The sequence below is a fragment of the Copadichromis virginalis genome, linkage group LG9 (assembly GCF_057382275.1).
Source record: "Copadichromis virginalis isolate Kocher_CV1m ecotype Utaka linkage group LG9, C_Virginalis_male_GT1.1, whole genome shotgun sequence".
Classification (NCBI taxonomy): Eukaryota; Metazoa; Chordata; class Actinopteri; order Cichliformes; family Cichlidae; genus Copadichromis; species Copadichromis virginalis.
In genome coordinates this window covers 23,390,515-23,416,507 of record NC_140626.1, presented here as the reverse complement: position 1 = coordinate 23,416,507, position 25,993 = coordinate 23,390,515, and the positions used below count along the sequence as shown (strand labels likewise).

Below are 25,993 nucleotides of genomic sequence, written 5' to 3'. Positions count from 1 at the left end.
CAATCCCCGAGCTGTCCGCTCCACGAGAGAGTTGCGCTACAAACACCTCATCCATTCTGATGCTTAGCAGAGCGTGTTTGCCTCGACCGCTCTAAACAGACCCGATATTATGTGGCATTCTCCCAGGTGAAAAGTCTTACACAAAAAGAGGAACAATCTAAAGTGGTGAAAGCGTTTTATTTGGACAGATGACAAAAATAAAATATAAATAATATTATTAAAGTTTTTTCCATAAGAAAATAGTTTTCATTTCATACCTTTGCTTCTAAAAAAAGACACTAAGAAAATATCATAATGACGATGATGCTCGAGAAAAAAGCTTCAGCAAATAAGCTCCTCGCTTGGTTGGCGTGAAACCAGAAGAACTGAAAGAATATTGCATGTATAAAATATTGCACATTAAATCACCACAATTAACATTTCCAAACCTGCCCATTAAAACCGAACTTGGGAATTTAATGGCAGGTGCTAAACCATCATTAAAGCTACGACAAATAGCTGCAACAAATCCCCCCTGTGGATATTAAGCTTGTTAAATTAATGACTGGTCCGCCAAACTTGACATCTTTATTTAATGCATCAGCCCCATCCTTTATTCACATTGTATTCAAGAGCCTCAAAGGGTAAAACTGAAAGGCAGAATATGGAATACTCTGAGGAAAACTGCCACTATGGAATGCCAGAACAGATGTGCATGCACCGAATTTTTAAAATATGAATAATGTTTATCTTATGAAACATTATAATAAATTGGTGTTCTGCCTATTTCAGACACCGGTGACTGGGGTCAGTTTAATCCTGTGCTAGAATCATGACATGAATGCGAAAACCTCGAGTAATTGAAGACAGATGGGAATTTCTCCGTGTCTTGTTTGTTCTGTAATCATCCAATTTACAGTCATGGTAAAAAAAAAAAAAAAGAGAGAGAGAGAGAGAAAGAAAAACAAACAAAAAAAGTAAAGTACACTCACTTTGACTTCTAAGGTTTTATGTATCAGGACATAATAAAAACCACCTGCTCCTTAGCAGGGCTCAAAATCAGATTCAGATGGACTACAAAACATGACATATTACACAAAAACTAACCCTTAAATGCAGAAGCAGTATGTACACCCTTACTGCTTACATGTGAGTTAAGATGCCAATGAGGAGAAAGCAGCTGCTAACCAATGCATTCGATGAACTGATCGTCATCGAGTGTGAGCCCCTATGTGACACGCAAGTTTTGGCAGTTTTCTATTGTCTGGTGTCTTCAGCTGTGTGTTAACACAAAGCCAAAGAGGAAAGACATCAGCGATGATCTTAGAGAAGAAACTGTTGCTGAGAGCTGCTCTACGGTAAGGATGCATGTTTTTGTGTGTGTAAGTGTGTTTGTTTCCAAAGCCGGCCAGTGGGCCAGATTGGAATCTTTTCAGGCTGATTCTGGTCACTGAGCCAATTCTGGCCCGCGGGCCTTGTGTTTGACATCCCTGTTCTATACAGTCATTAAAAATATTCACAGGTGCCAATCTTCCCAGGAGTGGACATCCCAGCTAATTCACTTCAAGGTCAGGCCGCTACATCTCAGACTCTACAGGCCTCAGTAAACTGGATGGTAGCACAATTAGACAGAGACTGAACAAGTGTGGCTTATTTGGAAGGGTTGCAAGGCAAAAGCCTCCTCTCATCCAAAGTACTTAAGCATGGCTTAGGTTTGGAAAGCTATATCTGAACAAACCACAAGATTTCTCGAACAATGTGCTTTGGACATGTGAAACCAAAGTGAGTGTTTGGTCATAATCCACAGTCTCACGTTTGTCAAAAACCACACACAGCATATCAAAGCTCCTTTGTATCCCAAAATATTCTACAGTCAAATGTGAGGCCATCTCTCTGACAGCTAATGCGGGGCTGAAACTGGTCGTCCTTTTGTATAGAGAGCTCACGGTGAGCTCAGTGACTGCACAGTGTCCAGGTCCTGTGATCATCACCCCTCCACTATGGTGCGGTACTTGGCAGCCTGTATGAGGTCTTCATGCTTATATGCTGTTTGGTTTTCACTAAACTTGGGACAGGACAATGATCCCAAACATTCCAGCAAATCTACAACAGAATTGCTGAAAAAAAAAAAGAATCAAGGTGATACAGTGGCCCAGTCAAAGTCCAGTGCTGGACAGGATCTTAAGAATTCATCCAGAAGGATGTGAGACTGAAAAGTCATACAACTAATTTCTAGTTATTGCTGCTAAAATAGGTTCTTAAAGCTATTGACTCTTACTAACCTACTGAAATTGGCTGTTCTACAAGTGGCTTCTACCTTTTGACTTGTTTTTTGCTAAATAAATAAATTTGATTTGTTAAATGTATTTATTATCCTAACACATAAAATATAAGAAGTGACAGAGGATGTACTTTCTTTTTACCGTAACTGGACAGGAAAATGACTGAACACACAAAGTTTCCATCAACTGAATAAATCATGTAGTTTCCATGATTTGCAGCGGCAGCTCCGCAAACGCATTCAGATTTGTTTTCATAGCCTTCGTTTGTGTTCTTGAGAAGGAGATTGCTTTTGTTTTTTTCATGTAATAATTTCCATCCACAGATGAGCCTTGAGCAGACCAGTTAACAGAAGATCACCAGAGCTACCGGAACTCAGCACTGCTTGTTTATCAAAACGTTGAGTCCTTTTTGGTTCTTTGTCTTAAACGCCATAACAAAGTGGTGCGGGGCGATCTTTCCACGGCCCTCCTCGTCCACCTGGCCCATGAAGATGTAGTTCAAGCCTAGTGAGGTCACACAAAAAAAACCTGAATGCAGTGGCAGAATGGCAGAGACATTCAGGGAGGCCAAAATGTGAGAATCTGCCCACAGCAGGTCTGTATACTATATGTTTATATGCATACATATAAACTTACAGTACTTAGAGTTGAATTGACTGTTTGGACAGTGAGTTCTGCCGCTCACCTAACGCCTCAACTGAGAGTGACAGCGCATCACAGGAGGCAAACTCAGAGCCATAAGTTATTCAAAACAGTCAACCAGCATCTATACAATGTCATCATATTGCAGATAATAACCGGGGGAAAAAATTATATCGGGGACACTGAGAAAAATTTATTTCATCTCTACGCTGTACACTCACCTCTTCTGATAACTGGGCACTTTTTGCACAGGATAACGATCTTGGTGCTCATTGTCTTTCCTGCCTGCTGGATTGCCAGGTTGCCTTCTTTATACACGTTGATAATAGAGACGGTGGCGTGCATACTTCCACCTCTAATCACCGCTGTAATAACAGTTCCAGTTATCACTGTTGTAAACACAAAAAGCAGATGAAAAATTACTGAAACATTTCTTAGAAAAATAGTGTATATAACTCCCAAAAAAGCCTATACAGACAGAATACATACATGTAAAATCCACAGATACATTTTCTTGTATAGAAAACTACAACTGCAATGGCTCCCGCAAGTGCTACAGTACCTCAGTCTTCTTCCCGTCACCTACAACTGGGGGTTTCTTCCTGTTAAAAGGGAGTTTTTCTTTCCCACTGTTGCCAAAGGTTTTGCTCATATTGTTTTGCTCTGATTGTTTGGGTTCTCACTGTATTCTCTGTACTATTGTATGGTTTACCTTGCAATGTAAAGGCAACCGTTGTTGTGATTTGATTCCTTAAAATTGAATTGAATTGCTTTAAAGGCTCTTCTGCAAAAAGTGGAGTTTTACTTGGCCTCCAACCTTGTGCAGACTATAATATCCAACTTTGCTGGTCTTGCTTTGTCTTGGCACTTGTTCTGGGGTCTTTAGGCACATCTCTCACTATTTTTCTTTCCAGATTCTTTGAAATTTTTAACTTCTTACCTCTGCCAACATTGTTCTGTACTCTGTGGCTCTCTTTGAAATTCTTGATGATGCTTCTCACTCCAGTTTTAGACACTTGGAAACACTGTGATAACTTTGTATATCCACCTCCTGCTTAGTGAGCCTCAACAATTCTTTTTCTCAAGTCTAAAGTGATATCTTTTGTTTTTGGCATCATGCTTTCTCAAGTGATAGCTCAAACCCTTGCTGAGGTTTATCTACTCTATGTAAATTGGAAGATAACCCTCAGTTTTAACTTGATTGTACAAGTTTTGAGCATTACAAAGTAAAAGCACATCACTGCACAGCAGTGATTGTGCTATGGCTCAATAAAAAAGTCTGTTTGTATAATAATACTGACCCTAGAAATGTTTGGGTTTTGTTTTCTATGAATTAATTAAATTGTTGTGTGCAAAAAGAAACTATTTATGCTTTCTAAAGAAAACCAGAATGTTCAGAAATGCTATGTTGAACATCCCTCTGTTAATAAATTATGGCAACTGCCAGTACTAGCCCCTCATCCTCACATTCACGTTTGGTTATCATATTCATATCTGAGAGAGCTGTGAACAATATGTGCGTGCTACATCTCAACTCCGCTTCTTTGAAGTGCAGCCTGTCTTTAAAAATGTCACTGTGGATTAACAGCATAGACTCTATACATTTCCTTTCAGGCTGTGAGCGCTACACCCTTGTGACCTTTTTTTAAAGCTTCCTTATCCATCTATAAGGTAAAAGCTCCCTTTAATACAACATCAAAGAATTCCAACTCTATCAAACAAGAGGAAATTGAACGTGGGACATCATTAGTGTCACACAGACAGAAAGAAATCAAGGCGATAACGTCATTATAAATCATCTGACAGTTTAACTGCTCAGAGCAGAGATACTTTGCTACTTTGTTCCAGGTTTATTTTCCTGACTGATTCTGCTTAAACAATGCGACCAGTGTGCGGGGTGAAGTTTCAGCCATTTCCTGTTTAGACAGACCAGCTCTCACAAAAGAAAAACATACAGTTTTGCCGTTTGTTTCCACGGCTGGTGGAGAAGTGACGTTTAGCAGTGACAGCTGAGTGACACTGGAGCCGGTGGAGTGGAGGAGGAGGCACGGCTCATTCAGCATGAACAGGATTCTTTAACCTGATGGTACCAATGCGTCTGGACTTCACATGCTGCCTGTTTCATTTCCTGACAGGGATGAAATTAGCCAGAGGACTGCCTGTTTTAGTCGTGCTATTATATCTGTTGCTACTGTTACATAAACCAGCGAGCTGTATTTGATGATTTAATGTGTAGATGCCACATAATTTGATTATTTTAAAATACCAGCAGTGATTGGACCAGCTATTTTCAGCCTTGTCATGTCTCGTCTCCCTGTTTCATTCAGATGCGCCGATCACATAAAAGCGACTTTTTCTGCATTCGCCGCCACATCACTCGTCTTTCCTTTTTTCCCCCTTTTCCTCGACACAAACCGCATGTGTCAGATTGCCGAGCCTGAATAAACGCCTTCATTTATTGCCGCTTTGCCTACAGTCAGTGGCTGAGTATGAGTGTGTGTTTAGACTACAGGTAACCGTGGCCTACTGTATGCAATCATTCACTTCTTGACAGGCTATCAAGGAAGTCTTTGAGATGTGTAAGGGAAAAACAATCACAGAGCAAAGATAGCAACATAATCAGGACTATAAACTGCTACTTAAGGGGAGTTTTGGCTGTCAGCATGGGGTCTACTCATATATATCTTCAGAGAATCTGCAATTCAAGCTGTTTAGGATTAGTATTTGTGAAAGCAGATATGTTAAATGATACAAAAATGGCTGGAATTTATTAGTGACTATGGCTTAATGTGGTTTTTGATAAGTTACAGTAAGCTTTTATGTTCTCACCAAAATTGCTGGAGCAGTAATTGCTCTCAAGCGTTCCTTGTCTTTTGCATTTCTGCCGGCACAGGGCAACAGAGTACTTCAGAGCTGCACAGAGAGAAAAAGAAACACACACACACAAAAATCAGCCTCTGTAATTTTGCCCGCCAGTGACGCGGGCATGTAAGTTATGTTGCCATCTGCTTCTGCTGCAGCCTATTTACTGAGTATTCTTGGTAACACAAATGTCTCTACAGATGGATGGCTGTCAGTATCACAGACAATAGCTCGATTATGTGGCGAGGGAACGTCTGTTTTTGAAGTTAAAGATAGAAGAGAATCCATAAAGGAAAGAACTGAGGCTTGAAGTAAATACAATGTGACTGTGCAAATATTTTTCTTACTGTGGAGGGAAAAGTCGGGTGAGAGGGGGAGATAAGCCAACCAGAAAGCAGTGACACAGCATGACATCATAGCAGGGGGGGCGCCAAAATAACCTGGCCTGAGTGACGGAAAAAAACAACAATGTGTGGGAATGCGAGTCTGACTATGAAAATGAGCTGTGATTGCAGGTGCAGACGCACGCCCACCCCTTGTGTTATGTACAGTTTACACAAGAGAAAAGTCTTATGAGCATAACACATAGTTTTAGCATATGCTGTGTTACAACATGTGCTTGGCTGCATCTGTAATTGGACTACACTTTCCAGTATGTTCTATTGACTCACTGGCTGACTGCTATAATCTATTTACGTGAGCAGAGCATTTGCTCTTATGTGAGCCACATGTGTGGGGACAGTATCAGAATGCATGGCCACAAGCAGCACACTGTACTACTACTTAAGCACCTCGCTCTTTCCTTCTCTTGCCTACATTTGCTATTGGAAGCAGATTTTAGATCCTTCTCAAGTTGAAAGAAGGAGATAAAATCCCACATGTTATCAAAGAATCCAGCAGCACAAAGCAAATACAGTCAAGTCAGCTAATGCAGATATTAGAAGTCTGTGGATGTTAGAAGTTTTTTAATGGTTTCTATTGAATATAAGCTGCTACCTACGTATTGGCCTGGTGGTGACTGGCTGTGTGGTAGTTGCAGGCAGTACTGTTGTGGTGGGGAATTTCTTTGGTCTGAATTTGTAGTGCCCAATGAAGCCGTCGGCAGTCAGGCTGAGATCTGACAGGAACTGGATTAGGAGCTGATTCCCCTCCGACAACACCGGCCTACAGAGCAGCACGGGAAAGCAGACTGAGGATGAACTGAGATGAAATCACATGATGGTTTAGTGAAAATGAACTCTACAGCATGACAGAAATCACCTACGCTGGGGGGCTGTCTCCGCAGTATTTGCCAATCCTCTTCGCATCGTTTATTTCCGGCCCGTTGAAAATGGAGACGTGGTCGTAGCGGCAGTAGTTGTCTCGTTCCACATCGAACTTCTCGAACTTCACCTCAATAATCTGCAGCAGGAGACAAGTTATAAAGTATTCCTCTTTTTTCTAGCAGAAGCTTATAACAGGCCCTAGGGTGCATCATCTGACTAAAGTGTATGCTGTCATTTTTGAAAAGATATACTCCACCTGCGACTCACTGAGATTTCTTAAAAGAACGGCTCAGGTAACTTGCAATGTTTTATTTCAATAGAGTGTTATTCCGCCACTGGCATTTACTCATCATTGATATAGAGGGAAAACATGCACGGAAAAATGACTAGATGAAAAACTTCTGTATCTTCATTTATTTACAAAACTCTGTTTATCTGCTGTGGATAGCTTCTCCAGTTTCCTCAGATTTTCTAAGCACACATCACACACCATGTCAAGATATGACAATTTTCCTCTAAAAACTCTTTGGGAATCACTCTGTTGTTACAAAAATACTATATTCTGCCTGTCAAACTGTGTTTGATATTTGAATGGTGCACAGATATTGTGGCCTAATAAAGAAACAAACAAACAAAGATATTCCCCTGAAAATGTTCAGGTACAAGGACTGGCCTGAAAATGAGTGAAAAAGCAGCCAATGTTCAAAGAAAGCCTTTGAAAACCCTCCAGAAAGCCTGAAGAAGTATTGCTACACAGCACTTGAGAAGACAGTGTCTCCTTGGAAGCAAAATATAAAGAAATTAGGAGTGACTCAAAACTTTTGCACAATCTCCTGGAATTTCAGTTCATTTGAGGCCAGTTATTCAGATAGAAACATTTGCATTTACAAATTTTTTTAAGTAAAAATTTTAATGTATGACCTGGTTCTTTGGTGCTACTATATGCCAGGAGCAGGTCACTCCAGCTGGGTAGTCCTTCTCAGGCCAGTTGGGTGTTTTGAAAGTCCCAGAGGGCTTAACCAGCCTGCCTCCACAGTACTGGTCCCCTGAGGAGAAATGACTGAAGTTAGTGCTAGGATTACACAATTAATTAGCTAAATTCTGCTCCTGTTATTGCTTGAATGAAATAATGAATGTTATTTAGCAATCTTTTAAAAGCTATAATGGTGAGTCAGTAATGTGCTCGTGTTATTAACTGCGTCTGGGGGCTCTCACTGCCTTTTTGTCATTATGAACACCATAAAAAGCAAGTCTGTCATTAGTCATCTGTGGGTTTAAAAATAACTGCCATCAGAGGAACATCAGTTCAGAAAAAACACAAACTCTCAAAGGATCGAATCGCTTAAAAACACGCTTTCCTTATGACATATACTTTAACTGATTCTGCCTTTCCAGCATGTAAAAAAATACATTTAGCAAATTGAAGAAAACAAATCTCTACAAATGGGTGACACGTGGTGCAGCAGAGTTTTAACCATGTTTAAAGACAGGATAGCAACAGTCTCTCTGCCGGCGGATAAGAGCCTGGCTGACTGGTTAATTGACACTGTCCGCTGTCAGCTCCTACGGTACAGAAAACCAGACATTAAACTTCTAAAAACAGTAGATGGCCCAGTGAGGAAAAACGCTAAAGGCTCTAAGTGAAATTTCTGACCTTTGCCTTGCAGCACAATAGCCAAAAAACATGAGAAATTCCACATCACAGTGCGAGAAGAGTTAAAAAGCAGATTTCTTTTAATCCACATGGACTTTTAGCCCACAGACCTGCTCTTACTGAGCACTACACGAATGGATACATCCTGTTGTTTTACTGGGTGTCTGCATACAAACAAGGTAAGATTTACTTCTTAGTAACATTACAGAAGCTCCACATATTTCTGCATTACATGCTTGGATAGCAGCAAGATGTTCTGCTACCCTTGCAAACTTGGCACCTTTGACTAAGACAGCTGTGTTAAGAGGAAGCATGCCCAAGCTTCTTCTTCTCCCCATGTTTTCTTACCTCGCTCATGTGTATGGGCAGCAGAGAAAACAGCCAGGAAGCCACTCCCAGCAGTGTTGGCATCGGATACCATCTGCAGGAGCATCTTGTTGCCTGTGGAAACAAGGGCTCCTGGCTTGAACGTTCCACAGAAGCGACCCAGTCTCTGTCCATTGACATGGCCGCTGTAGACATCCACATAATCATAGCGACACAGGTTGTCGTTCTCCAGATCAATGAAGCGGAATGACAGTACCACCACCTTGCCCTCCGGGACCTGGGTGGGGAGTTGGTTAGTTAAATTATTATTATTATTAGATGGCATAACAAACAAAAGAGCATAGACCTAAATACTGAATATTGTTACTTTAATACTCTCAAACATTTAACCTAATTGTGCATTTTAACCCAGCTTATGCCGTTTTTCCAACCTAATCATCAGCTTCACTGCAATAAAGTACAGAAACATCACAGAGCCACTCAGCAAAGATTGCCCTAAGCTAACTGCGGCTGTGGTTAACTATTTTTAGAAGGAAATTAGGAGTTTGGACTAAGACAAAGATTGTCATACTGTATTTATTTTTAATGAACAATGCTTTATCACTGTCATCATATGCTATGAATGAAAAACAGAACTGGACTCACTGTGATTCTCCACACACATTTGGTATTTGGAGGGTAAACTCCTGGGTACCCCTGGCTCCCGATTACTCCAGACTCTCCTGTGATGTTTCCGCCACATGTAAAGATTGGTCTGAGGAGAAAGATATTTTCCATACATATAAATAAAATAATAACGGTGCATTACAGCAAAATTTAAAAACAAAGTTGATAATATCCATTGGATTCAGTGCATTCAGTTCCTCGCCACATGTCCCGAGGCAGCCCATACTGCACAATATTCTTCCAACTCCAGTCATCTGACGGTGATTTTCAAAAGGCTAAATGGGATCCTTACTTTTTTAATCTAATAAATCTTTCAAGAAAATTTGAGTTTGGGGTAAAAAAGTAAATAAATAAGTACCTCTGCTGGGACTGCGCACAGACTTCTGTCAAGAACAGTAGAGTCCATGCGCAAAAAATACTGCATGTTCTCCACATTGTTGGGAAAACGGAGCAGGAGCTTCGCCTGTTTTCGCCCGGTGGCGTGAATGGCATTGTGCTCAACAGGCTAAAACGGAGGGGAAAAGTACCCAGGAGCTCCTGTAAGGACTTTCAGCAACGGAAAACTCAAGCAAGCAGATGAATATAGCGTTTGTTCTGCGTGGTAGGAGGGACGGGGCGCAGGGTGCACATTTCTTTTTTTTTCTTTCTTTCTTTTTTTTTTTTTTCCCTCAGGGGGGGTTAAAGACGCGCTGGGAGGGGAGGGAGTGGGCGCTTGCATTAGTTGGCTTGAAAACGAAAAACCTTTAAGGAGATGGCATGAATATACTTGACTCCAGAAGTTATCTATGCATGGTTTCACATTCCGATCAACGTGTATATTTCTGAATTCAAATACCTGCATGTGCCTAAAGGTGAATGAGGCAACTTGTGTTGTGTTCTCCAATCTTATTTTTTTATTTTATATTTTATATATCTCTATAAACTGAATACAAAATACAATTACATGAAATATGGCTTGTTAGAGTTGTGTGCTGCAAAGGGGTCATCTGAGGATTGAAAGAGAGCACCACCTGCTGGACAAACTATGGTGTAAGCAATTTTATTATCACTCAAATTCCAATTCAAAAATGTGCTGTTCTCTCCATCATATTATGTTGTTTATTTGATTATATAATTATTATTTCTATTTTAGATGTTACCTATTTGTCCATTTGCATTTCTTGAAATGCTCAGTCCATGTCATTTGTTTTTAAATTTCATGAATAGTGAAATTACCTTATTTTCTTGCACTGGTACACGTGTGGTAATATTTAGGCTCCTTCATTCTTTGTTTATTTACCCTGATATCTTAGTCTGAATCTGCAGTTTGAATTATACGGAACCTGCATGCTGATTATGGCATATACACACCATTCACATCGGAATTTTCAGTGGGGACAAAAACAAACAAACAAAAAGGATAGAGTGAGATTGAAGTCACTTAGAGCAGCAAATGAGAGTTTACGGAAGCGTAGGTACGATTGTACGAACGTGATCCTATATTGTACGAACGTGATAATTATGTATATTGTAATAACGTGATATTATGTTGTTCAAACGTGAAAAGTATATTGTACAAACATGATAGTATATTGTACAAACAGGAAAAGTATCTTGTTAGAACAATAAACCTTTCACGTTATAACGTGATACACTTGTATTTTTCTTTTGCCTGGGTGGCAGCTCTACGCTTCCGTAGTGCAATAGTGGTATTAATTTTATTAATTTATACATATTTATAGTTTTAGTACGTGATAGAATTTTGAATCCTTGTGTCGCGCTTGAGAAACTGAAAGAAGAGAGATGGGAAGCATCGGCGATTCTGTGATTGATTGCGACGCCTGGAGTTTCACAGTTGCCACTATCATCAGCTCGGCGATCGATTCATTTCAGTTCCACAAAAGATGGCGGACCGAACGCCTGGTGGCTCTCAGAAAGCTAGCGCTAAGGTAAACTTATAGTTTGTAGTTGTCTTAGCTCACTTGCACCTGTTGTAATGAGAACTGTGCAAATAATCTTGTGCTTGAACAGCACTAGCTGTTTGCTGTAAAAGACCACAACAGGGAGTGTGCGCAACAGTGTCTGCTAACACTGCCGCGCTACGGCTAACTGAGGCGCCGCAGCCACACTGGCTGGTTTTAGCTAAGCTAAGCTAATGTGTTGGTCACCATAAACTGGATTAATGGAAGCAGTTATCACAGGAATAAACTTGTTCGCAAATCACAAGCTTTACACGTGCATTGTCTTCTGGATGACGTACAGTGGTTGTATATTTCAGTGTGGAAATAGTAAATTAAGCATTTGGGAGCTGGGGCCTAACCGTCATTCGCCGTTTAGCGCAATGCATTCAGTCCGTGGCGCTGCACCAAAAGACGACTTCTTAGGCCTCTTGTTAATTTAGCTAATTTCTTAATCTTTCCTGGTCTCCAGCTGCAGCTTGGTCGTAAATGTGTAATGTATTATACTTAAATAATTAGTGTTAAATGTCTGAGTAACGGTTGCCGGCGCCTATTTAATACAGCCGACTTTATAAACCAGCGGCTACAGTCCGCGCTGAAGTTACCCGTTTACGGGATAATTGTTAGGCATATTAAATAATAATAATAGCAGGACTCAACATTACTTGAACAAGTCGTGGTTGTTTCCAGTTATTAAATAGTCGTAATGTGTGCTTATTAAATACCTGGTGAAAACAACCATACTTTGTTGACATGTACAGGCGCTGCTTGAGAGCAAACTGAAGTCTTTCAGCATTGGCAAGATGGCAGTGGCAAAGAGAACCCTCAGCAAAAAGGAACAAGATGAAATAAAGAAAAAAGTAAGTATGGATTTTCCTTTTGCACAATATTCTCTGCATGAGTAATAGCTGTTAGAGATTTATATGATTTATTTACTTTGACACCTTTGTGCGCGTGTGTGTTCAGGAAGATGAACGAGCGGCAGCTGAAATTTATGAGGAGTTTCTTGCTGCTTTTGAAGGAGGAGGGGAGGGAAAAGTCAAAGCTTTTGTCCGTGGTGGCATTGCAAATGCAACGAAAGGTATACGTTTTGCATTATATATTTCTCAAACTGATTGCAAAATATGCAAATGTTAAAGAACAGTTCACCAAACCTTTTTTACTTCAGAAATTGAAACAGTAATGTGATTGGAGGGCGAAAACTAAAAAAAGGTTTTCTCCTTGCAGAGGAAGCGGCTGCTGATGACAAGAGAGGAAAGTTGTACAAGCCTAAGTCACGTTTTGAGACCCAACCAAAAAGCATCCTGCCTTTGGAAACTCCGCCACAATTTTTAGCATTAGACAAACGGCATGTAAGTACTGTTTCTGAGAATGAGAAGCATCTCGTCTAACTTTTGCATTGAATAACACTTACCTGGTTTCCTCATTGTAGGGCTTAAAGAAGAGCAGTGAAAAGGAAAAGAAGAAGAGTAATTTGGAGCTCTTCAAAGAAGAACTTAAACAGTAAGTTTTAACACAGGAAGGTGTTAAAATATTTTAGTGGCAGAGATTAGATGTTCCTAAGACTTTTGGTGTGGTTATTAAAGTTGTAATATATTAAACACAGATTTTAATCAGCTGTGATATGTGTCTGTGTCTTGTAGAATACAGGAAGAGAGAGATGAAAGACACAAGATGAAAGGACGTGTTAGTCGCTTCGAACCGCTCTCTGGGACAGATGGAAGACGCTCCTGTAAGTGTTGTTTAAGTCGCGTGACTGCCTTACGTGCACTAACTTGGCCTGACAGGGCCCTTTCCTGCCTTACGCCACCCTCTGTCCCTTTGTCCACATCTACCCTGAAACAAAATTTATACTGCTTTTCTGCTTCTTTTAGCGGATGGTTCTTCACGAAGAAACCGTCCGTCCAGTGGTAATTTTGACTTAATATAGTGACCGTGAATACCTTTATCTTGCTAAGAAAATAATGTTGGTCCTGTCAGACAGCAGCAGGAAATTCTTTTCTTTTCTCTGTGTCTGCAGTTTTGGATGACTGTGCACCAGGTTCCCATGACGTTGGAGATCCATCCACTACTAACTTGTACCTTGGAAACATCAATCCACAGGTTTGTATCTAAACATGCATGAAGTGGAAGTAATGTAAAGCATGCCATAAAAGGAGGGGCTTAAGCATGTTGCTATTCCTTCAAAATTTGCTACATATGCCCTTAATTCAGAATGGGAAATATTTATGCAATGTCTGTGTTTCTCAATTTGTATCATTTACTTCATAGATGAACGAAGAGATGCTGTGCCAAGAGTTTGGCCGGTATGGCCCGCTGGCAAGTGTGAAAATCATGTGGCCGAGGACAGATGAGGAAAGGGCTCGGGAGAGGAACTGTGGCTTTGTGGCTTTCATGAACAGGAGGGATGCAGAGCGAGCACTCAAAAACTTAAATGGTACGAATCTCGAATTCTTTTATTAAGTTGTTATATTACATCCTTTTATCTTCTTTCCAGTTCACATGTGCGTGTATAATTTAATGCACATTTACTCCCATAATAGGAAAGATGATAATGAACTTTGAGATGAAATTAGGATGGGGAAAAGGTGTGCCCATTCCACCCCATCCCATCTATATCCCTCCTTCTATGATGGAACATACACTCCCCCCGCCTCCCTCTGGCCTCCCATTCAACGCACAGCCCCGAGAGAGGCTAAAGAACCCCAATGCTCCTCTGCTTCCTCCACCTAAAAACAAGGAGGAGTTCGACAAGGTAATTCAATACGTCAGCCTAGGATTTTCTCATGGGATATGGCAATGTTTTGTTAATTGTGGTGGTAAGATGTTAGTCATAATAAGCAAGTCAGTACAGGATTTAGATTTTGAATTAGTTGTTGTGTGTAAGAAAGTGTCATTATCAAATGTCAATGTGTGCAAAATGCTCAGTGTTACAAAGAGGTGTTACTGTGGTAAAGTATCAGGGTTGTTTGGCCTCTAGTAAAACTGACAGCAGGAAAGGAAAGTTATTGTCTTTTTGCACTTTTTAAATGCATTTTTTATATTTTTCACCTGTTGCCTTTGTAACAATACTCACATTCTATGTTTATTATCTGATGTGACTTCATATACAGACTCTGTCGCAAGCCATAGTCAAAGTGGTTATCCCAACAGAAAGGTACATGTTTTTCTTTTTTTTTTTTAAATTGGTGTACAAACTTAGAAAGAAAAAAAACATCCCATAATGAAACTAATACGTTTGATCATTTGATCACTGCATGCTACAGGGGGCTGGTCAGTGTGGATGAGCAATGGTTGAGGCAGCTGCACGGCGTCTTCATACTAGTACCTAGAATAATACTGACTGAAGTTTGTTTCACATCCCTCCATCATTCATATTTTCTTTACATGTGTAGCCAAACATCATTATAGATCTTAATAACTATGCTATTTAGAGAAAAATATCATTACTTTCACAGTCCCACTCCATACATAGACATTAAATCGTGTTTCTCAACTTTAGTGATGTTGTACTCTGCTACATACATGATCTGCTGATTCTAGATCCGTAGTTGTGAAAACCTGTTCTCTGACCATTGCTCACTCAGACCGTCTCCCCCCTTGGCCTCTGTCACTATGAGGAGCTCAGTAAATTTGGCTCCTGCTGACAAATCCAAACCTGCCATCATTAGTCTATATATGACCTTTGACATTGGCCTTGGTGAGCAGCACAAGTTGAACTGTCTGCAGCAGCGAGGGACCTGAAAAGCATCATGGGATGGATTGGGAAAGTATACAGAATTTTACCCCGTCATTGGTACGATCGGCTCCAATACAAGTAAATGTGATTTGTGTTGTCAAATGAAAGACATCCTTTGTCTTGTTGGCCACTTTAGGCTAATTGTATGCAGCCTGCACAATTTATTTCCTCTACAAATTATCACAGAAGAACTTCTAACGTTCCCATTTGCACAGTTTTAAGTCGGTACCAACTCCACTAGTAGATAACCCGTTTTAAGCCAAAGATCATGTACTGCTTTTTCACGTTACATTAGTAGGAAAGAGTGGGAATTGAAAGGCACTGTACTGACAAATATTCCTGTTAGTACGGTGTCTTATTAATGTCTCGCTCCTGTTGTTCCCAATTCCACTCACCCCCACATTGTGAAATTTGAACTTAAAGATATTTTATATGAAGGTTCCGAGCAGTGCAATGTAGAGCTGGGCGATATAACGATAACGATATGTATCGCGATATAACTTTTACTCGATAGAGAAATTAAACTATCGCGATAGACCTCGCCGCTCTTGTCCTCTTAAAAAAAAAAAAAGAAAAAAAAAAGTCATCCAATCCAAATTAAGTAGCGCAGAGCCGAACCAATCACAGCCGCAGCGTCACGTCACGTGACTTGTTACGTACAGCACAAGTGCCAAGGCGCACGTGCGTATTTGTTTGTGAAGCAGCTAGCAGCTAACCGCCGTGTCGACTGGGTGATGGAGAAAATGAGTGCACCAAGTAGAGAAAAATCAACCGAGAGAACGGAAGAGAACACAGATGACAGCTCGAATGCCGAAGAGATTGTCGAAAGGAAGGGCCGGAAAAGTTCCGTAGTGTGGAGATATTTCGGCTATTTGAAGTCCGACAAAAAACAGAGTAGCACGCACTGTAAGTTGTGCCGACAGCATGTTCCCACCAAGACTGGAAATACAACTAACCTGTTTCATCACCTGAAGCAGTGCCACCCACAAGAGCACGCTCAATCTCTGACTGAAAGTGCTAATTTGTCATCGAAAACAACCGGGGGAATCCCTGCGAAGCAGCAACAGTCAATTGAGTCGGCTTTCTCCAGCGTCTTACCATATGACAAAAAAGCTAAGAGACATAGCGACATAACGAATGCCATAGCCTACTGTCTTGCTAAAGACATGCTACCAATAAACACGGTCGAAAATGAAGGATTCAAGCAGCTAATTAAGGTACTGGATCCTCGTTACCAACTCCCTGGACGTAAACATTTCTCTCAGATAGCGCTTCCAATGCTATATAGAGAGTGCCGTGAGGCTGTTGAGAAGGAGCTACAAACTGTATCGTTCTTCGCTACTACATCCGACATGTGGTCAAGTCGCACGTCAGAACCTTACCTTAGCCTTACTGCCCACTATATCGACCAAGACTGGAATCTGAAAAGCAAATGTCTTCAAGCTGCCTACCTTCCCGACGACCACACGGGTGAAGTAATTGCATTAGGACTGTCAGAAGCGCTTGCATCCTGGGGACTGAGTGAAGACAAACAAGTCTGCATCACAACCGATAGTGGGACAAATATAGTGAAGGCCACATCCCTGAATAACTGGACCCGGCTGCAGTGCTTCGGACATCGACTTCACTCAGCTATCGGTAAGTTGGGAAGCAGAATAAAATTAAAAATGCCTCTTTTAATTGTGTTTTTGAGCCCATGTAAACATATTAAAAGCTAGAGATCTAAATCACTTCAATGGTTATTGTTAAAAAATAAACATCAGAAAGAATATTCTTCATGTCAGCCTATTTATTTGAGGTAATAGTTGCTGTTGGCATGCATAATAGGCAAATATTCAGTCACTCTTCAGTGTAAATCAAGTTGACAAAATGTGCCAAATAAAATTTAGAATTTTGGGGTTCTATCAGGATCCCAATTGGCTAATACAGAACCTCAGCTCTTTAAGAACAAGTGATGAAAACGTCAAACAATGATGTTGATAACACCAGCCTCTGTCACCTTTTTAAATATAAGAAAAAAAAATTTGGTCATTCTGTCAGCAAAATTTAAAAAAGTAAAAGTACAATCATAGCAAGTAAATGTGTTTTCAGGGCAGTGAAATTTATTTGTGACTGGAAAAAAAAAATCAAAAATCTTAAATTAAATTCTGAGGTTAATATGTGCTATTATTTACCTTTTTATCCACAGAAAAAGCCGGCAAAGACAAGAGGATGGAGCGAGCTGTGGCCGTGTGTAAGAGAGTGGTGGCCACCTTCAGTTTCTCTTGGAAGAAGAAAAGGGAATTAGCTGCTGCTCAGGAGGAGCTTCACCTACCCCAGCACAAGTTAGTGACAGAGTCGCCCACCAGGTGGGGCTCACGCCAAAAAATGGTTGGGAGGGTTCTGGAGCAACATAAAGCTATCTCTCAGGTCCTCAGTGCAGATAAGAAGACCAGGCACTTGGTTCCCTCCTGGCAAGATCTAGATGTTCTGGAGTCTGTGCATGTGGCCCTGAACCCACTACTGGAATTCACAGATTCACTTTCTGGAGAGTGTTACGTGAGTGTGTCCTACCTCAAGCCGATGCTTCACCTTTTCAGAACACAGATTCTGAAACCATCTGAGGTTGAAACACAACTTACAAAAGACCTTAAGATGACAGTCATGACATACCTTGATGAAAAGTACAATGACCAGATTACAAATGAACTGCTTGATGTTGCAACCCTGCTAGATCCGCGCTTCAAAGTACAATACATTAATGCAGAACACGTTGATGCCATCAAAATGAGAGCAGTGTATGAGATGTTGGGGCAAATTGAGCACCCATCCACTTCAGCTGGAACGGAGGAAACAGAAGATGGTGGAGCTGCTGCAGTACTACCAACCCAGAAGAAACAGAGAAAGTCACTGGGCAGTTTCTTTAAGAAATCCCACCCCACCAGCACAGGGCTCACTGAGAAAGAGACAGTTGAAAAGGAGCTTGAAAAGTACTTGCTGGCACCTGATGCAGACAGTGAAATGGACCCACTTGAGTGGTGGAAAATCAACAACAGAAGCTTCCCAAGAGTTAGCTGCCTGGCAAAGCGCTACCTGTGCATCCCCGCAACCAGCAGCCCCTCTGAGAGGGTATTTAGTACAGGGGGTAATATTGTGACTTGCCACAGGGCCGCTTTAAAGCCTGAAGCAGTGGATAGACTTGTCTTCCTGTCCCACAACCTGTAGGCTTTTTTCAGACTAAAGTTATATATATATATATATATATATATATATATATATATATATATATATATATATATATATATATATATATATGTGTGTTGCACCTTGGATGTGTACCTAGGATTTAAAGAATGTTCTGTTAGCATCTTTATTTTAAAACTGTTGGAAAAGCTCAGCTATACAACAAGGAGAGTGAGAATTTCCTTTTAGTTCTCAGTTCATTTGATATTGACATTGACAAAAGTTAGTCAATTTTGTCTGTTCTTCTGTAAAAAAAAAAACCTAAGATTTATTTTTAGAATTAATATTTTGTTTCTAAGTGGAAGTGACAATTTAGTAGTCTGTTTTGTTTGTTCTATTTTCAAACTTAAACGCTTTAGCGGCTGCTTTTTGTTTAGTTTGCAATATTTGCCTTTATTTATTTGAAACTGAAGTCTCATTTTCCTTAAGTACATCTGCCCTGTTTAACTTATTATGGTAAATAAATATTTAAATCAAAACAAGCGGCTGATTATTTCACATTTTACTTGTGAGCAACGGCACATTTAAATCTTACAAATTTAGTTATTTGGCTTATATCGTGATATATATCGTTATCGCCTGAAATGAAAAAAACATATCGTGATATGGAAAAATCTCATATCGCCCAGCTCTAGTGCAATGTAATTAAAAGCTGTTGCACTGTAGCTTCAAAGAACACAGGCATGACCTTAGTAGATGCAATAAAAAAAGCTTTTCTTTTCTTTTCCTTTTTTTTTTTTTTTAATTGACACTAATGTCGTACTGTCACAAAATGTTTTTATATACATATTTTTTATTTTTTGCGTGTATTCATTGATGTTATATGTAGGCCCAGAGGTGTAGCCACAGTGATGGTTAATTTATTCCTGGTCATGTGACACACTCTGACAGTCATCTGTTGTCTCATATTCCCCGTCATTTAAACCGTCGCTATAGTAAATAATAAATGGGTATTGTGGTAAGATTTTAGAGTGATTTAGCCATCGTTCTGTACCAAGTATATAATATCACAGTAGAAATTTATTATTCAGGTATAGGTCAATACAGCTGCATTTATGCTTGCAGCATTTCATTGTGTGACATAAATTGTCTTTGCCTAGTCAGCCTGTTGAGTGTGTCAGACCACCAAGAATAAATTAATCTTTAATTGGGAGGTTTTAGTAGTGTTCAAGAGTCCGTCCAGTCTGAATCCGTTTGCTTTAACTGTGTTTTTCTTGTAGGAATTTGCTCTCTCTCATCCATCGAATGATCGAGTTTGTGGTGCGTGAAGGACCAATGTTTGAAGCCATGATCATGAACAGAGAGATCAACAATCCCATGTACAGGTGAGCTTAGCTGCACAATAGAAATGTAGTGTTATTCTGTTAGCTAAAATTCTATGATGTGCTGAGTTACAAAGGTTGTGTATGTCTTTTTATGACAGGTTTTTATTTGAGAACCAGAGCCCAGCACATGTATACTACCGATGGAAGCTCTACTCCATACTGCAGGTTAGTTTTCTATCTTGAAAAAAGTTGCAAAATTTCAGGGGGATCCAGCCATTCCACTAAGTTTCTTCTTTTTATCAATGTGTTCACTGTGATTTATTACTTCCTCAGGGTGAATCACCAGCCAAATGGCGAACAGATGACTTTAGGATGTTTAAAAATGGCTCTTTGTGGCGCCCACCTCCTCTTAATCCGTACCTCCATGGTCCTTACGATGACGGTGAGGAGGAGGAAGATGAAGAGGAGGCCAATAGGAAAGGCTGCTTAAAAGAAGAGTAAGAATATTTGTTTATATTCTGTTACATCTATGTTGTATTTGCTAAATTGCAGAAGTTCTGAGGTCTTTACTTGAAGGAACACTGGAGTCATGCTTTGATTTCTAATTGGCTTTGTTGATGTTCCCACCTGCTCCAGTGTTGTTACAACTGTTAATACTTTGCTGAGTAGTGACTCAGTATTTAGAAATCGGCAGGATAGTCAAGTTTCTCTGCATATCCATTAATTTTAACATCAACTCGCAGCTCACGCCTGCACTCGCACTCTACAGTTTTGCTAATCTAACATGAAAGTAAATGTAAAAACACAAAGTGAGAACCTGAATTGTCAACTGTAATGGAATAAACTTGTGCTTTGCAATTGAAAACCCAGGCCTACCCCAACATGCCCTCTCTGGAGCTCTACAGTTTCAGTGGACAGAAATACTTTTTTTTTTTCTTAACACTGACTTTTATTGTTAAAATTTTAGGTGTATTAAGAAAAAAAGCAGCCACGCAAATGAAGCTTTAATTTATTTTGGTCCTGGCTTTTATTATTGTGACAGATATAGGGCTGTGTGATATGACCAAAATCTCATATCCCGATATAAGACATCTATCGTCCCGATAATGATATAAATCACAAAGATTTAACATTTTCTGTAAATTATGTGAATCCCTGGCAGCTCAACTTGAATGAAGTGTTTCCAGCTGGGCGTCGTGTACCTGGAGTCGAGTGTTTTAACCGATGCATTAAAGGATGCATTTTTAGACATAAGTTGTAGCGGCCGCCGTTTTCTTTGTGAGTATTTATTACACGGCGTGCTGCGGGCCTGTTCTAACGTTTGAGTCTAAGGTTTATTTTTTAGCACCTGACGGCTCTTTTTTGCTTTTCATCCGTAAATAATCTACATACTCTTTCACGTGATTCAGTTTATTTTGAAAAGTCTCAACAGGATCTTGAGCTTTATTGTGAAAGGTTTATGTGGAACATAAACAAGCGGACACGTGATGGTTTTACCGTCGTTGTTGCTAACGACAACGCATAAAAACAGGCACTTGTCCGTCTGTAGTGTGGTTATATTAAATATAAGAGAAAGAGATAACTTTAAGAAATTAATATAGCCACTACAGTGACCATCAAAACGATGAAAAAATATTGCCATAAACAGTTTATTTTGCGACACCACGAAACAAACGATAGCGTAAAATGAAACGATAGACGTTTTTATATCGTCATCCGATATATATCGTTATATGAACAGCCCTAGACAGATATGAAAAGTACAGTAGTGCAGACAACAGCTGGGTTAAATGCACTCTGTCCTCACTGTCCTTCATCTCTGCAGGGAGCGGGACAAACTAGAGGAGATGCTGCGTGGTTTGACTCCCAGGAGGGCAGATATTGCAGAGGCCATGCTGTTCTGTCTCAGCCATGCTGAAGCTGCTGAAGAAATTGTGGAGTGTATCACAGAGTCCCTCTCCATCCTAAAGACCCCTTTACCCAAGAAGGCAAGACATTGACCAAAAGAAGAGAAAGACTTTGATAACAACCTGTTTATAGAATTACCCGAAAACCCTTCCAGAATCATAAACTCCGGTTTGCTCTTTGATGTGTTTCAGATTGCACGGTTGTATCTAGTTTCTGATGTGCTGTATAACTCTTCTGCCAAAGTAGCCAATGCATCTTACTACAGAAAATAGTAAGTTATGTCGTTTGTATACTTGAACCATATTATCATCAATTTCACTTAGTCACTCCTTTTTTCCCAGGAAATAAATTGCTCTTTCCTTGTTCGTAATAGCTTTGAGACAAAACTCTGCCAGATTTTCGCCGACCTAAACGCAACTTACAAAACAATACAAGGTCACCTTCAGTGTGAAAACTTCAAGGTACCAAGTCTTGTTAAGTAAACTTCACAGCCTTGATAATTTATATAGTTAAACATCCAGGTTACTTAGCTCTTTTTGTCCTAATTCTTTTTTTTTGTGTGTGTGTGTGTGCGCTAGCAACGGGTAATGTCATGTTTCCGGGCATGGGAGGACTGGGCTGTGTACCCTGACCCTTTTCTTATCAAGCTGCAGAACATCTTCCTTGGTCTAGTAAACCTCGCTGTGGAGAAGGAGCCTGTAAGCCTTGTTGTGGAGGTAAGTGAGGCTTTATTATTTAGTCTTTTCAGTACCATTAAAGTTATTGTATTATTATTGCTTTGAAATTTTACCATGCTGCTACTAAATTTCCATGTTTTTTCTTTTTCCTCTACATTTGTATCAAGCCTGAGCCAGCAGACGACATTGATGGGGCTCCTATCGGGGATTATGTAGATGGTACTCCACTGGAGGACGTGGATGGAGTGCCCATTGACTCAGTTCCCCTTGATGGGGCACCAATCGATGGAGCCCCTCTGGATGACCTAGATGGAGTTCCTATCAAGTCCATGGAAGAAGACCTAGATGGAATACCTTGTGAGTAGTGCATACAATAGCAAAGCATGTTTCCAAGAGCTGTTGGATCCATCAATTTCCCAGCGACTCAGTTCTTTTCTTTTTTTTCTTCTTTCTGTTAATATAGTGGATCCGTCCAAGGATGCTCCCTTCAAGGTAGCACCATCGAAATGGGAAGCAGTGGATGAGGCAGAGTTAGAATCTCAAGGTGAGGCCTTTTAAAGTGTCAGATTAGTTGTTACCTACATTATGTTATCATAGCTGGCGTGAGGGTTTTGCAATTACTTGACTCATATAATTGCCTTTGTTTGCTCCTCAGCTGTGACAACCTCCAAGTGGGAGATATTTGAGCAGCCAGAAGAAACAAAAAAGTAAGGTTTTTTTTGTGTGTGTGTGTTTGCCTTTTGAGTTTGATGTTTTGTGAATGCCTTGACACGCCTTTGTTTAAAAAAATTAATTGTGTTCACCTCTAAAGGGACGATGCGGACAGTGATGAGGACAGAAGCCCTCGTTCAGAAGATAATCAGAGCTATTCCAACCCGATCAGAGATGACTCTGACTTTAAGTCAAAGATGTCTGAAATGAACGAGGAGAAGCGCTCTAAGCTCAGAGAGATAGAGGTACTCCCCCCCCTTCTTTATTTATAAAGTTTTGCATGTGTAATTTGACATATCAGGCCCAATACAGCAAGTACCAACCGATACAAAGACATATATCAAGACAGATTAGGCCATTAAAATTCGGATGATAACAATAAAACAGAAAAAAAGAAAAACATAACATCTTCCAGCCAACGTGATTGGGCTGGAGGGTGAGGAGCTTTCCAAGAAGGCAAAATTCGACCTCGTGCCAGCAGTGAAGTGAAAGCGATAATATCCAGTTGCTTACGACTAAGGTTTAGGGTGGCGTCCTCAGAAACGCCAAAAAGGGCAACTAGTGGGCATGGCTTGAGAGTAACGCTCAAAACATGAGAGAGCACTTCAAAGTAAAAAGTCCAGTATAATTGAAGTGACGGGCAGGCAAAAAACATATGAGTTAAATTGCCGGGGGATTGTGTTGCATCTGTTGCACAGGTCAGGAATGCCGGGGTATATTTTAGATAGTCTAGATCTTGAGAAGTGTAACCTGTATACCGTCTTAAACTGAATAAGGGAGAGTCTTGCACATGAGGCTGAGGAATGAATTTTGTCAATTACTTTGTCCCAGTAACCTTCAACAAACTGAAGACCCAGTTCCTGGTCCCAACTCGAAGCAATCTTCTCGGTTGAGTAATTGCCCGATGCCATAATTAAAGTATATATTTGTGATATTAGAGCCTTACTGTGAGGCTTCAACTGGAACAAGTCTTCCCACCAAGGCTTGAGAGGCTGACTTGGAAACTCTGGCAAGATAGAAGATGCACAGTGTCTTATTTGAAAGCAGTGGAACAAATGATACGAGGGCAAATCATACAAAGAACAAAGGTCACTAAAACTGAGAAAAATGTTATCTTTAAAAAAGTCATAAAACCATTTGATACCTTTTCTTGCCCATATACGGAAGGAGTCGTCCACCAGGGACGGGGGGAAGAGGTGGTTGTTGCAGATTGGGGTCAGAGCAGAAGCAGAGACTGAATTGAAGTGACGCCGGAATTGATACCATATTTTTAAAGAGCCAATTAGAACAGGGTTGTCTGTGAATTGTAACAGGGAAACAGGAAGGGATGAAAATAATAGTGCTGAGAGTGAGGAAGAGATAGAGGTACTTTACAGATACCACAGACCTCAGACTGCACATGGCAGTATACAACAATAGTTGATTGTATTTCTCCATGCAGGTTAAAGTCATGAAGTTCCAGGATGAGCTGGAGTCTGGGAAAAGACCTAAGAAGCCCGGTCAGAGTATTCAGGAGCAGGTGGAACATTATAGGGACAAACTACTACAAAAGGTGTGTATTGGATCAGGTGTACTTAAAGTTTGGAAGAAAAATGCACACTTTTGATCATTTATTACTGGTTTATAATTGTTACATGCCGTGAAAAAAAAAAAATCAAAACCTAACAAGAGATTTTTTTTTTTTAATCCCTTTAGGAAAAAGAAAAAGAAAAACTGGAGCGGGAAAAAGAGAAGGAAAAGAAAGAGAAGGAAAAAGCTGAGGCACGGTTGAAAGAGTTAAAGAAGGAAAAAGAGAAGGAGGACACACCAACCAGAAAGGAGAGGTCAGACACTTGTTTAATTGCTGCGTGCTTTCAGTGATTCAAAGTGTGGATCTAGGGTTTTTCTTTTTTTCTTTCATTCATGGAACATTGGATTTATTTAATTTCCTGTGTGACAGATATTTGTCCCCTCCGGTTGATAGGAAGCGTCGTCACAGTGGATCACCGAGCCCAACGCGGAGCAGCAGCAGACGAGGCCGGTCGTCCTCACCTCGTTCAGAGCGGTCCGAAAGATCAGAGCGCTCCGACCGATCATACTCTAAAGACACATCCTCACGTTCTTCTCATAAAGACTCTCCTCGATCCAGCAACAGAAAGTCATCCAAGAGGTAAGATGGTGTTAAGCGCTACTAATATTAACATTTTAACATACTCAATGTGCTTGAAGTGGTCACTAAGAGTAGTAAAGTGCTACATATGTAGTCCTGGACCTGAATATTCAACAAATTTGATATTTGCTTTTCTGGGTATTCCCATTTTTTGTTTATTTTTGCCATTTTCTTATTTAGATCACCGTCATCACCTCGCACACCCAAACGATCCAGGAGATCGCGCTCCAGGACACCCAAGAAATCAGCTAAGAAATCCCGCTCCAAATCAAGGTCTCCACATCGATCTCACAAAAAGTCAAAGAAGAGTAAACACTGACATCTTTTTTTTTTTTTCATTTCTTCCCCAACTCCTCCCTCCTATTCTCTGCGCCATGTGTATAAAAATTGACTGATTTGGCAGCTGAAGATTTCTGCCCTGATGTTAAAGTGAGGACAATGAAGTGTGGAGGGTTTTGCATGGGTTTCCATCTGGTGTACCAGATAGATGGCGCCACTGCTGTTTTATATTGTAAAAAAATAAATAACGTGCTTGTGTTTCCTGATTCCCATCACCTCCAAATGGAATTCATCCATGTGGTAGACCACACCTGTAAAGAGTGTGACGACAATAGTCTTATTCATGCTGTCATTTTCTGTTTTTGTAGTTCACATTAAAAATAATTCCTAATAAAGTGATTTTTTTTTTTTTTAAACAAAGAGCTGAGG

General features: G+C 40.3%; 3 protein-coding genes across 5 annotated transcripts; 2 read left to right on the top strand and 1 right to left on the bottom strand.

Moving 5' to 3' along the window:
• Positions 1-169: 169 nt before the first annotated feature.
• pcolce2b (procollagen C-endopeptidase enhancer 2b) lies at positions 170-10,269 on the bottom strand. The gene is made up of 9 exons (XM_085468272.1): positions 10,036-10,269; positions 9,657-9,765; positions 9,033-9,288; positions 7,952-8,076; positions 7,030-7,166; positions 6,766-6,929; positions 5,733-5,816; positions 3,125-3,292; positions 170-2,765 (listed from the first exon to the last, which is right to left on the bottom strand). Exons 1-9 carry the CDS (start codon positions 10,167-10,169, stop codon positions 2,635-2,637), a joined length of 1,308 nt encoding a protein of 435 aa, XP_085324398.1. The 5' UTR covers positions 10,170-10,269; the 3' UTR covers positions 170-2,634.
• Positions 10,270-11,522: 1,253 nt separating this feature from the next.
• u2surp (U2 snRNP-associated SURP domain containing) lies at positions 11,523-25,980 on the top strand. 3 transcript variants are annotated; one of them, XM_085468268.1, is made up of 26 exons: positions 11,523-11,605; positions 12,376-12,474; positions 12,581-12,695; positions 12,842-12,966; positions 13,047-13,117; positions 13,258-13,346; positions 13,489-13,524; positions 13,635-13,717; positions 13,886-14,051; positions 14,158-14,369; positions 14,728-14,771; positions 19,796-19,900; positions 19,999-20,065; positions 20,174-20,337; positions 21,666-21,828; positions 21,940-22,019; positions 22,122-22,209; positions 22,327-22,464; positions 22,593-22,782; positions 22,889-22,969; positions 23,081-23,132; positions 23,237-23,381; positions 24,578-24,688; positions 24,832-24,959; positions 25,100-25,285; positions 25,466-25,980. In XM_085468268.1, the coding sequence occupies exons 1-26, from the start codon at positions 11,561-11,563 to the stop codon at positions 25,602-25,604; spliced, it is 2,922 nt and encodes a 973-aa protein (XP_085324394.1). In that variant the 5' UTR covers positions 11,523-11,560; the 3' UTR covers positions 25,605-25,980. The 3 variants fall into 3 exon arrangements, with proteins under 3 accessions (XP_085324394.1, XP_085324393.1, XP_085324395.1); XM_085468267.1 differs by having other exon boundaries at positions 25,076-25,285; XM_085468269.1 differs by lacking the exon at positions 13,489-13,524 and having other exon boundaries at positions 25,076-25,285.
• Positions 16,646-18,557, top strand: LOC146701879 (E3 SUMO-protein ligase ZBED1-like). Its single transcript, XM_085468276.1, has 2 exons — positions 16,646-16,991; positions 17,542-18,557. Exons 1-2 carry the CDS (start codon positions 16,706-16,708, stop codon positions 18,555-18,557), a joined length of 1,302 nt encoding a protein of 433 aa, XP_085324402.1. The 5' UTR covers positions 16,646-16,705.
• Positions 25,981-25,993: the final 13 nt, after the last annotated feature.

Bases quoted from the DNA above. Each gene is read 5' to 3' on its own strand.
- pcolce2b (XM_085468272.1), bottom strand. From the start codon at position 10,169: ATGCCATTCACGCCACCGGGCGAAAACAGGCGAAGCTCCTGCTCCGTT. The intron at 7,167-7,951 runs GTCATACATTAA...CTCCTGCTGCAG, and splicing joins TAGTAGCACCAAAGAACCAG to ATTATTGAGGTGAAGTTCGA. The intron at 5,817-6,765 runs GTAGGTAGCAGC...CTCTCTGTGCAG, and splicing joins AGTCACCACCAGGCCAATAC to CTCTGAAGTACTCTGTTGCC.
- u2surp (XM_085468267.1), top strand. From the start codon at position 11,561: ATGGCGGACCGAACGCCTGGTGGCTCTCAGAAAGCTAGCGCTAAG. The intron at 22,020-22,121 runs GTAAGTTATGTC...TGTTCGTAATAG, and splicing joins GCATCTTACTACAGAAAATA to CTTTGAGACAAAACTCTGCC. The intron at 25,286-25,465 runs GTAAGATGGTGT...TTTCTTATTTAG, and splicing joins AACAGAAAGTCATCCAAGAG to ATCACCGTCATCACCTCGCA.
- LOC146701879 (XM_085468276.1), top strand. From the start codon at position 16,706: ATGTGGTCAAGTCGCACGTCAGAACCTTACCTTAGCCTTACTGCCCAC. The intron at 16,992-17,541 runs GTAAGTTGGGAA...TTTTATCCACAG, and splicing joins TCGACTTCACTCAGCTATCG to AAAAAGCCGGCAAAGACAAG.